This window comes from Notolepis coatsorum (genome assembly GCF_963971535.1).
Source record: "Notolepis coatsorum genome assembly, chromosome: 2".
Taxonomy (NCBI): Eukaryota; Metazoa; Chordata; class Actinopteri; order Aulopiformes; family Paralepididae; genus Notolepis; species Notolepis coatsorum.
The window spans coordinates 161,561,733-161,573,440 of NC_140166.1; the positions used below are offsets into that span (position 1 = coordinate 161,561,733).

An 11,708-nucleotide genomic window follows, 5' to 3' on the forward strand; every position below is an offset into this window, starting at 1 on the left:
TTTTGTGCAACTGACCCCCGCTCTCCGCCAGGTGACATCATCGATGACATCATCCATGGTGAAGTCTTTCGGGGGTGCCGATGCGGCCGTATGTTTTACGTTAAATTATTTAACATTGTACATTTAGCTGACGCTTTTATTCAAAGCGACTTACAAGTTCTGTACGACAAGTCATCAGGAAGGGCACAACTCTATCAGCTTAGTAACAATGTTCATCAAAGTGTTGAGTGCTACAGTGTAGGTTAGTTTATTAGGACAAGTGCATGACAGTAAGGTTAGTTAGGGTTAGATTATTTATTTTTTTATTTTTTTATCACAACATAACGATAGGATTGGGGTTAAGAAAATCTGCACCATGCCCCATTAATCTAACCCTAACACGGGGGCGACAGTGGCTCAGGAGGTTAACACATTGGGTGCCAACAACGAGAGATCTCGTTGTTGGCCGCCATGCGTTGGTTGCCAATCACGAGATTTCTCGTTATTTAATCGTTATTTCTTTTATTAGCGATATCCATTCATTTTTCATCCGTCCAGCCTGACATTATCATTGGGAATGGCTCTGAGCTCGAAAAGGGCAAATACCGCCCCCTATCATCTCCCGGATGGTAATGCACATCATTGGATTGGATTGAGTGAAAAAGTGCATCAGCGAAAAACTCCGGTCCAGGGTTTTCCCACCTCTGGCAATCAGTGTCGTGTTACCAGAGTCACTGGCGAGGCAGCTTGGATCATGCTTTTCGGACTATAACGTTGGATCAATAAATCAACAATAAAATATTTGGAATGGCGATCAGGAATTGGATTCATCTTTTTGCAGACCATCTGATCTGAGGTAAGGAATCTATTTTACCAGTTTTGGGTTAATCAGAGTTGTTTTTCACAGATTGCACAATGTGTGTGTGTGTGTGTGTGTGTGTGTGTGTGTGTGTGTGTGTGTGTGTGTGTGTGTGTGTGTGTGTGTGTGTGTGTGTGGCGTGGCGCTGAGCGCGGCACGAATAAACGATTTTTCAGCCCGCTTTTGTATCATGCATAAGAACACAAATACTCTCGATAATCTAGCGTTTATTTGAAAACGATTCATAAATCAGCCGGAAAATGACAACGTGTTTAGTGTATTCCAGTAAATGGCTATTTTCGCAGAATTTCTCTGAAATTACTAGAAATCACCAAAACTATACTCGTATTCAAAACGGTATAAACCGGAAATGTACTGATGAAAAAACAATCCGTTTCGTACATGTTGACTGCAAGCAAGTCATTGATAAGCGACGGGTGTATTAGCCATAATTTAAGATATAGTTTATGCGTTCGCAAATGTGCTCGTCCTCCCATTCATTAACGTGGTGGCATCCAAGCGATAAATCGCCATATTCGGCTGGCAACCAATGTGTTAAGAGGAGGAGCCTTGCTAAGCTCCACGCCATCATGGACAACCCCTCCCACCCACTAATACATGGACTTGGCTGAAAGAAGGAGCCCGTTTAGTGTTAGACTAATACTCCCTAGATGTAACACTGAACGGCACAGGAAGTCCTTCATTCCGACAGCCATTAGACTCTATAACGCATCACTGTGCCTCACTGCATCACTGAGCACAGGGTGACAGTACAGCCTGGCGGAATCTTCCTGGACACTTTACAATGTTTACATTTATCACAATCTTCCTGGACACTTTACACTTTACATTTTCACACTTATTACTGTACATTTTACTGTATATGTCTGTATATTTTTGGCGGGATAGTTGTATATTTAAGATTTTAGAATGTATATACATACCAGAATGTATATCCCGGACCGTATTTTATTCTTTATTCTATTTTTTTGTATTCTATTATTGTTGTTCAATGTGAGCGATTTGTAGTGCCGAATTTCCCTCGGGATTATTAAAGGATTTCTATTGTATAAATTCCAGCTACTCCCGGGCGGTGCGTTGAAGTGTCCTTGAGCAAGACACTGAACCCCCCACAGGCACGTCGGAACTTTAAATCGGCAGGGGGTGCGGCCTATCTGAGATTTTATTTTTCAGAATGCCGTGAGAGGAACGTTCGTTGTTTAGAATGGCTTTGAAATAAGTTATTTCTAATGACCCTTTAACTGAAAATGACGTGAGACGTGAGGCAAACGAGAAGAACATAATAATTGTTTTATTTTGACTTTTCAAGCCTGAAGAAATAAAAACAAACACACCTCACTTGAACTTCTGAATACCTCACTTGGCTCCATCTCCAAGTCTGTATGACACATTTCTATATATGGGTTAGCTTCAATGTTAGATTGAATGCATCTCCTACAACGACACTGTCGTGCCTAAATTAAGACGTTACACAATGCACGGCTAATTAAGTGTTTTATATTACATCGGTCCGCGACCCGATGGTTGGGGACCTCTGCTCCGTTATGCACAAGTTTATAGACTTTCGGAGTGCGTATATTATTCAATGAGACTGCCAGCCAGCTTTTGCTCGACGGAGAAATACAATTTCAATTGTGACGAGAGAAGATCATCTCCAGAGTCAGATACAATTGAACACAAACGGTTCCAAAGATATTAATGTTTTGCGGAAAACTTTCACCCCGCAATGGATTTTGGTGCGTCTATGAACACACTATGAATTGAAAATGGGGGACCCTGCTGTAAACAAGACAAACGTCTTTCTCTGGTCTGCATCCCCTTAATGGTGTGTATTGAACCGTACTGTATTGTACCCATTCTGCAATCTGTTAAATAAAGTTTTCATTCATTCATTCTCATCTCCTCTCTCATCTGTGCGTCTCCTCTCCGACACCCGAGACAGCAGGGAGCACCGTCGGCCAGCGGCCACTCCCCTCAGACGCAACTGTATTCCACACAGCGAGGAAAATAATACAGTCGGGCAATCTAACAAGAATTAATGTATTTACAAGTGTGTCAGTGTAATGGTGAAGTCAAGTGCTTTGAGCAGGATCAACTTATAACTTATATTGTTACAGTATATAAAAATACCGTTTTTACTTTTGTGCAGTAACTGAAGCTGCCACTAGGGGGTGATGCCGCACCCGCCGCACCCCCTGTTCCGACGTGCCTGACCCCCGCCCTAACTGCTCCTGATGAGCAGGTTGTGCACCTTGCATGGTCGCCTCCGCCGTCGGTGTGTGAAATGTGTGAGCGAAAGTGAGGCATAAGTTCCAAAGCGCTTTTTGCTAAAAAGCTGCTATATAAATGCACCATTTACTATTTATAACCCCCTAGCCCTTAAATAGCTCCTCCACCTTGTGAGGACCCACAATGACGGAAAAAAAATCTCGTCTGTTTTATCACCTGTGGGAATATTTTGGTCCCCACGCCGGTTGGAAAACAAGGACACACACACACACACTTACGAGTTAACGCACAGCACCACAATGTTCTTCCACAGGTTCCTGGTGCTCGTCATCATCTTGACGATGCAGGTCCTCTGGGGCTTCTGGTGCAGCTCCTGCTCCAGCTCTGATAAGAGACATGAAGGAGACACACACACCCTGAGACCTGTCCTTTGAGGAGGTACATGAGAGAACCGACAGCCGGGGGGGACATCTGTGCAGCTCCGGTGGCGCGGAGAACAGAGGGTGCGTCTTCTACGGGAGGACTTTGAAGGAGAAAGCCACCCTCAAACAGAATCTACACACGCTGCCGCTCCAGTGATCGCAGACAAGCAGGTCCATGTCTGCTAAACGTGTCATCGTCACGCAACAGTGAATTATCTGCCAGACTTTGTTTCGTTTGAGCTGTTACATCCAAATGCCTTTTCGCTTAGAGCTCTGAATCAGAGAATGCACCTAAATGGCATCATCACTTGAGTCTTGTTTCTGTGGTAACCAGGAGAGAGATTTCCAAATTGAAACTGAGCTGAGTAGGGTATTATAGAAATAACATATGTGAATTGTATTTTTGGGTGGATTTCCCACTCGGGACAGACATCAGCACCCGTACCAGCTGGTTATCTTTGTTTGTTTGTTTACGAGAGTTTACACACATTAGTTAAATGAAAAACAACAAGCACATGTCTGGTGAGCACTACATTTAAAGAGGGTCCTCCGCCTGATCGTATGCAGGAAACGCAATCATATGGATCTGTCGACTTGAATCAATCTATTAATCGATAAAAGTCCTGTGGCTTTGTGTGTCGACTAAAGGCTCTCACATAGTCGGGCGGAACGTACACGGAACGGACTCTGCAGAGGTCCGCGCGTGCTCAAAGCGTGCTCAAAGCGTGCTCAAAGCGTGCTCAAAGCGGACTCAAAGCGTGCTCAAAGCGTGCTCAAAACGGACTCAAAGCAGACTCAAAGCGGACTCAAAGCGTGCGCAAAGTGTGCTCAAAGCGTGCTCAAAGCGTGTTCAGAGCGTGCTCAAAGCGGACTCAAAGCGGACTCAAAGCGGACTCAAAGCGTGCTCAAAGCGTGCTCAAAGCGGACTCAAAGCGTGCTCAAAGCGGACTCAAAGCGTGCTCAAAGCGTGCTCAAAGCGTGCTCAAAGCGTGCTCAAAGCGTGCTCAAAGCGGACTCAAAGCGGACTCAAAGCGTGCTCAAAGCGGACTCAAAGCGGACTCAAAGCGGACTCAAAGCGTGCTCAGAGCGTGCTCAAAGCGGACTCAAAGCGGACTCAAAGCGGACTCAAAGCAGACTCAAAGCGGACTCAAAGCGGACTCAAAGCGTGCTCAAAGCGTGCTCAAAGCGTGCTCAAAGCGGACTCAAAGCGTGCTCAAAGCGTGCTCAAAGCGTGCTCAAAGCGTGCTCAAAGCAGACTCAAAGCGGACTCAAAGCGTGCTCAAAGCGGACTCAAAGCGTGCTCAAAGCGTGCTCAAAGCGGACTCAAAGCGGACTCAAAGCAGACTCAAAGCGGACTCAAAGCGTGCTCAAAGCGTGCTCAAAGCGTGCTCAGAGCGTGCTCAAAGCGGACTCAAAGCGGACTCAAAGCGGACTCAAAGCGTGCTCAAAGCGTGCTCAAAGCGGACTCAAAGCGGACTCAAAGCAGACTCAAAGCGGACTCAAAGCGGACTCAAAGCGTGCTCAAAGCGTGCTCAAAGCGTGCTCAAAGCGTGCTCAAAGCGTGCTCAAAGCGGACTCAAAGCGTGCTCAAAGCGGACTCAAAGCGTGCTCAAAGCGTGCTCAAAGCGTGCTCAAAGCGTGCTCAAAGCGGACTCAAAGCGGACTCAAAGCGGACTCAAAGCGTGCTCAAAGCGGACTCAAAGCGTGCTCAAAGCGGACTCAAAGCGGACTCAAAGCGGACTCAAAGCGGACTCAAAGCGGACTCAAAGCGGACTCAAAGCGTGCTCAAAGCGGACTCAAAGCGTGCTCAAAGCGGACTCAAAGCGTGCTCAAAGCGGACTCAAAGCGTGCTCAAAGCGGACTCAAAGCGTGCTCAAAGCGGACTCAAAGCGTGCTCAAAGCGGACTCAAAGCGTGCTCAAAGCGGACTCAAAGCGTGCTCAAAGCGGACTCAAAGCGTGCTCAAAGCGGACTCAAAGCGTGCTCAAAGCGGACTCAAAGCGGACTCAAAGCGGACTCAAAGCGCGAAGCTGAGATGTTCTAACCGCGTGGACGTCCGCGTCGCTCACTTGGTGTCACACAAATCGACCTGCATTAAATGTGACACAGATCTGCATTTTACTCTGAACACTCACTCCGTGCCACGAGAGAGTATAGGGCAGCATCATGGTTCTATGGGTAGGATTGGTCCGGTAAGACTTTGGCAGGTAGATGAGGCAAAATTTGGTTTTTACCGCTAATCGTTATACATTCCAATTCATATACATTTGGACCATGTCTTTTTTTCATCATCTGAAGTAACTTGAGAAGTTTGAATGGCTTTTCTAATTTAGAAATCTTGGAAACGGAGATAACCTACTCTTTATTTTGACTTTGAGGCCGTGACAGGAAGTGTAAATAGCACGCAGAGTCCGGTCCGCTCACAGTACTAAGCCCGACGAGGAGGGAGCCTTAAGACGGCCCTTCAGATCTTAGTGTGACTGGCAGCTGGGGCGGCTCTGGGGGCGTGTGCTTTCTGACACCAGAGTCGTTCCCATTGGTCCTCGGGAGGCGTCTCACGGAGGGTGTGTATGTTAATGTCTTGCTTCAAGCCTTGCAGATTTATTTCATCATCATATGAACCTGGTGACCTGCATCGGTCGATACAGTATGAACATTAGTGTATGTGCGCGCGTGTGTGTGTGTGCGTGCATGTGTGTGTGTTATATTATAGAATTATTTGGTGTGTGTGTGTGTGTGTTATAGAACTCTGGTGTGTGTGTGTGTGTGTGTGTGTGTGTGTGTGTGTTATAGAACTCTGTGGTGTGTGTGTGTTATAGAACTCTGTGGTGTGTGTGTGTTATAGAACTCTGTGGTGTGTGTGTGTGTGTGTTATAGAACTCTGTGGTGTGTGTGTGTTATAGAACTCTGTGGTGTGTGTGTGTGTGTGTGTGTGTGTGTTATAGAACTCTGTGGTGTGTGTGTGTTATAGAACTCTGTGGTGTGTGTGTGTTATAGAACTCTGTGGTGTGTGTGTTATAGAACTCTGTGGTGTGTGTGTGTTATAGAACTCTGTGGTGTGTGTGTGTTATAGAACTCTGTGGTGTGTGTGTTTTATAGAACTCTGTGGTGTGTGTGTTATAGAACTCTGTGGTGTGTGTGTTATAGAACTCTGTGGTGTGTGTGTGTTATAGAACTCTGTGGTGTGTGTGTGTTATAGAACTCTGTGGTGTGTGTGTGTTATAGAACTCTGTGGTGTGTGTGTTATAGAACTCTGTGGTGTGTGTGTTATAGAACTCTGTGGTGTGTGTGTTATAGAACTCTGTGGTGTGTGTGTTATAGAACTCTGTGGTGTGTGTGTTATATAACTCTGTGGTGTGTGTGTGTTATAGAACTCTGTGGTGTGTGTGTGTTATAGAACTCTGTGGTGTGTGTGTTATAGAACTCTGTGGTGTGTGTGTGTTATAGAACTCTGTGGTGTGTGTGTGTGTGTTATAGAACTCTGTGGTGTGTGTGTGTGTGTTATAAAACTCTGTGGTGTGTGTGTGTGTTATAGAACTCTGTGGTGTGTGTGTGTGTGTTATAGAACTCTGGTGTGTGTGTGTTATAGAACTCTGTGGTGTGTGTGTGTGTGTTATAAAACTCTGTGGTGTGTGTGTGTGTGTGTGTGTGTGTGTGTGTGTTATAGAACTCTGTGGTGTGTGTGTGTGTGTTATAAAACTCTGTGGTGTGTGTGTGTGTGTGTGTGTGTGTGTGTGTGTTATTAAACTCTGTGGTGTGTGTGTGTGTTAATTGCATGGCCGTTTCATCACATGGACCCACACGGCCTGCAGCAGTGACTGGCAGGATATGAACATGCATGTTAATGAAGCCGCAGCAGAACGTGTACCAGGACTGTAGGTCAACGCAACCCCTTCAAAACGGAACAATTCAGTAGAGCAGTCGTTCTCAATTATTACACCCGTTCACGAAGCGCAAAGACAGTATTATAATCACTTGGCCTGGAAGACGAATCTTTCTCACAAAAACCCATGTTCATCTTTTTGCGATACAAACTATGGCCATCCTCGGTATCTACGTTGATTTGCAGAAATCGCAACGCAATTGGAGCCAATTACAGGGACTGCGTTCAAACTGCTGTTCTGTCCAAAGCGACTTACAAGTTCTGTATGACAAATCATCAGGAAGGGCACAATTCTATCAGCTGAGTAACAATGTTCATCAAAGCGTTGAGTGCTACAGTGTAGGTTAGTATATTAGGACAAGTGCATGACAGTAAGGTTAGTTAGGATTCGATTTTTATTTATTTGTTTTTTTTAGCTAGCAACGTGCTCTAACGAAACGAGAGATAGCAAGGAGCTCTAAGGAAACGAGAGATAGCAAGGAGCTCTAAGGAAACGAGAGATAGCAAGGAGCTCTAAGGAAACGAGAGATAGCAAGGAGCTCTAAGGAAACGAGAGATAGCAAGGAGCTCTAAGGAAACGAGAGATAGCAAGGAGCTCTAAGGAAACGAGAGATAGCAAGGAGCTCTAAGGAAACGAGAGATAGCAAGGAGCTCTAAGGAAACGAGAGATAGCAAGGAGCTCTAAGGAAACGAGAGATAGCAAGGAGCTCTAAGGAAACGAGAGATAGCAAGGAGCTCTAAGGAAACGAGAGATAGCAAGGAGCTCTAAGGAAATGAGAGATAGCAAGGAGCTCTAAGGAAACGAGAGATAGCAAGGAGCTCTAAGGAAACGAGAGATAGCAAGGAGCTCTAAGGAAACGAGAGATAGCAAGGAGCTCTAAGGAAACGAGAGATAGCAAGGAGCTCTAAGGAAACGAGAGATTCAAGATTGTTTATTGTCATATGCACAGTTAAAACGACAGTTTGCCATACAATGAAAATCTTACTTTGCTAGTCCACCCTTCACAAAAAATCACACAGTACTTAACTTAAACATATTTAAATACAAGCGAGTGCTAGAAAATAAGGTAAAATAGTAAAATATATATACAAGGCACAGTGAGTTACATTGCACGTTCCGATCATGTGAATGGAGGTGACAGTGGGTCACAGCAGCAGTTAAAGGTGTCTTTAGTGATTCATAGTTCATAGTTCATAGTAGAAGGTGTGTGGGGGTGGGGGGGGGGGGGGGGGGGCTAGGCATTCAAGAGTCTGATGGCCTGTGGGTAGAAACTGTTTGTCAGTCTCGTAGTTCTGGCTTTCAGACTCCTATATCGCTGGGGGGTGTGTGCTGTCCTTAATTATGTTGTGTGCTCTCCTGGTGGCCCTGGTAGAGTAAATGTCCTGTAGTGAGGGGAAGGCTGCTCCAGAGATGTACTGAGCAGTTTTAATCACTCGCTGGAGTGCCTTCCTCTCCTTAGCAGTGCAGTTTCCAGACCGTGATTGAGCTGGTAAGGACACTCTCAACCGTACTTCTATAGAAGTTGCTGAGAATCTTGGGCGGCATGCCAAATTTTCTCAGCCTTCTTAGAAAGTACAGTCGTTGGTGGGATTTTTTTATTATATGTTGGGTGTTGTGAGCCCAGGTGAGGTCCTCGCTGATGTGGATACAGAGGAATTTAAAGGTTTTAACCCTATCCACCTCTGTCTCACCTATGTACAGAGGTGTGTGCTGTACATTCCTCCTCCTCCGTGGGTCAATAATCATCTCCTTGGTCTTGTCTGCGTTCAAGGAGAGATTATTGTCCTGACACCAGGCCACCAGTTACGCCACCTCCCTTCTGTACGCCTCCTCAGCTCCCCCAGTGATCAGTCCGATGACTGTAGAGGGTCCAGTGTGTCTGGGATGGTCTTCTTGATGTGTGACATGACTATCCTCTCGAAACATTTCATCACTATTGGGGTGAGAGTGCAATGGGACGATAGTCATTCAGACAGGTTACAGTGTTTTTTCTTTGGCAGGGGCACGATGGTGGTGGTCTTGAAGCAGGTTGGCACAACAGCTTGTGCTAGTGACAGGTTGTAAATGTCAGCAAGTACGTCAGCCAGCTCTGAGGAACAGACCCTGAGGGCACGACCGGGGATGTTGTCTGGGCCGGCTGCCTTCCGTGGGTCTGTTCTCCTCAGAACCGCACGTACCTCTGCCGTTGTCACAGTGAGTGATGGGTCCTGCGTGCGCTCCGTGGTCAGAACCCCTCTCTGTTGGTTGGTGTTGGGGACCTCGAAGCGGGCATAGAACTCATTCAGCTCATCTGGCAGTGAGGGTTGCCTGTTTGTGACCCCCTTGCTCCCCTGCTTGTCGTCTGTGATGTGCTGCAGGCCTTGCCACATGCGGCAGGAATAATTTGTGGTGTAGAATCCCTCCAGCTTTTGTCTGTATTGTCCCTTGGCCTCGCTGATGGATCTACGCAGGTCCTATCTGGCCTTCTTGTAGTCCTCAGCGTTGCCCGAGACGAATGCAGTGGAGCGGGCATGTAGTTTGGACCGAACATCACAGTTAATCCAGGGTTTTTGGTTTGGGTATGTCTTGCATTGTTTTGTGGGCACAATGTTTTCCACACATGTGCTGATGTAGCCAGTTACACTGGAAGCGTATTCCTCTAAATCCACAGTAGAGTCATCCCTCTGAGCAGCAGTTTTAAACATGTCCCAGTCTGTGCTCCCAAAGCAGTCCTGAAGCACCAGTTCGGTTTCTTCATTCCATACTTTAACAGTTTTACTTACTGGTGGGGCTTGCTTGAGGCGTTGTCTGTACGCTGGATAGAGAAAGGCTGAGATGTGATCAGATAGTCCAAAGTGTGGTCTGGGCACAGCCTTGTAGGCTCCCCTCACGTTGCTGTAGACCTGGTCCAGAGTGTTTTTCTCCCTTGTAGGAAAGTTCACATACTGGTGGTATTTCGGGAGGACAGATAGCAAGGAGCTTTAAGCAAAGGAGAGATAGCAAGGAGCTCTAAGGAAAGGAGAGATAGCAAGGAGCTCTAAGGAAAGGAGAGATAGCAAGGAGCTCTAAGGAAAGGAGAGATAGCAAGGAGCTCTAAGGAAAGGAGAGATAGCAAGGAGCTCTAAGGAAAGGAGAGATAGCAAGGAGCTTTAAGGAAACGAGAGATAGCAAGGAGCTTTAAGGAAACGAGAGATAGCAAGGAGCTTTAAGGAAAGGAGAGATAGCAAGGAGCTTTAAGGAAAGGAGAGATAGCAAGGAGCTCTAAGGAAAGGAGAGATAGCAAGGAGCTCTAAGGAAAGGAGAGATAGCAAGGAGCTCTAAGGAAAGGAGAGAAGGTAATGTCGGTTGTTCGGTCCGCGTGCTGTAAGGAGCAGCACGGCTGCTAGCAGGGTATACAATAGGACATGAGTGTTGACTTCACCAAAAAAAAAACATACCGCTTGAAACGTCACACGAGGTAGTATTACAATTACATCTTCAGGGGAACATTATCTAGCTCTTATTGACTTCTGTCTTCTCTCCAGCACCTAGTATTGATTGTTCGGATGTGCTTTTGTACATTTCACACTTTTAACCCTCCAAGTCACCCTTGTCGCAATTCTTGGCAAATAGCCCTTTTTTTTTGGATAGCGTTGACTATATTTTATGTATATGACAGGAAAGTAGCTCAGTCTCACATCTTTGACTCACATTCCAATAATCCATGTTTTTATTTTTTTTCAAAAATCATTAAGCGCACTGCATAAATGTGTCACACCTTCCACCCTAGTCGCAGAAATGAACAGGTTAGGGTTAGGGTTAGGGTAACCCTAACCCTAACCCTAACTCTAATTTATAAAATGGTTAAAATCCTGAAAATGAATAAATATTCGATATGTATGGTGAGGACTGAAGTTAATAATGATATTAATGAAAAAAAATTGGAACAATACATGAAAAAAATATGTTTGACTGAGATCGCTGTTTCGGCAAAGCGCTAAAGGTGTGATTTTTTTAAAGGTTGACTCAAGGGTTAAACGTGACGCGCGGTCGGCCCCGCCGCCTCGCTGACCTGTGAGCACGCCGTGAGGCTCTGTTGTCAGGTCCACCTGGTTCTTCCTGGCGATGCACAGCATCATGGATTTGGACCTGCTGTAGTGCTGGGTGGCCAGCAACCAGCGCAGTGACTCGGGAAAGATCCTGCAGAGAGAGAGAGGGAGAGGGAGAGAGAGAGAGAGAGAGAGAGAGAGAGAGAGAGAGAGAGAGAGAGAGAGAGAGAGAGAGAGAGAGAGGGAGAGAGAGAGAGAGAGGGGGAGGGAGGGAGAGAGAGAAGAAAGGAATAAAGAAAAGTAGAGCA

The 11,708-nt window shown here is 46.0% G+C and overlaps 1 protein-coding gene across 1 annotated transcript in view; it reads right to left on the minus strand.

Moving 5' to 3' along the window:
* The window catches only part of slc22a23 (solute carrier family 22 member 23), a gene marked incomplete at both ends in the record, with an annotated part of 85,913 nt that overhangs the window by 29,828 nt on the left and 44,377 nt on the right, over positions 1-11,708 (minus strand). Inside the window, 2 exon segments of the mRNA XM_084308369.1 lie at positions 3,367-3,472; positions 11,424-11,551. Coding sequence (XP_084164495.1) covers positions 3,367-3,472; positions 11,424-11,551 — 234 coding nt within the window.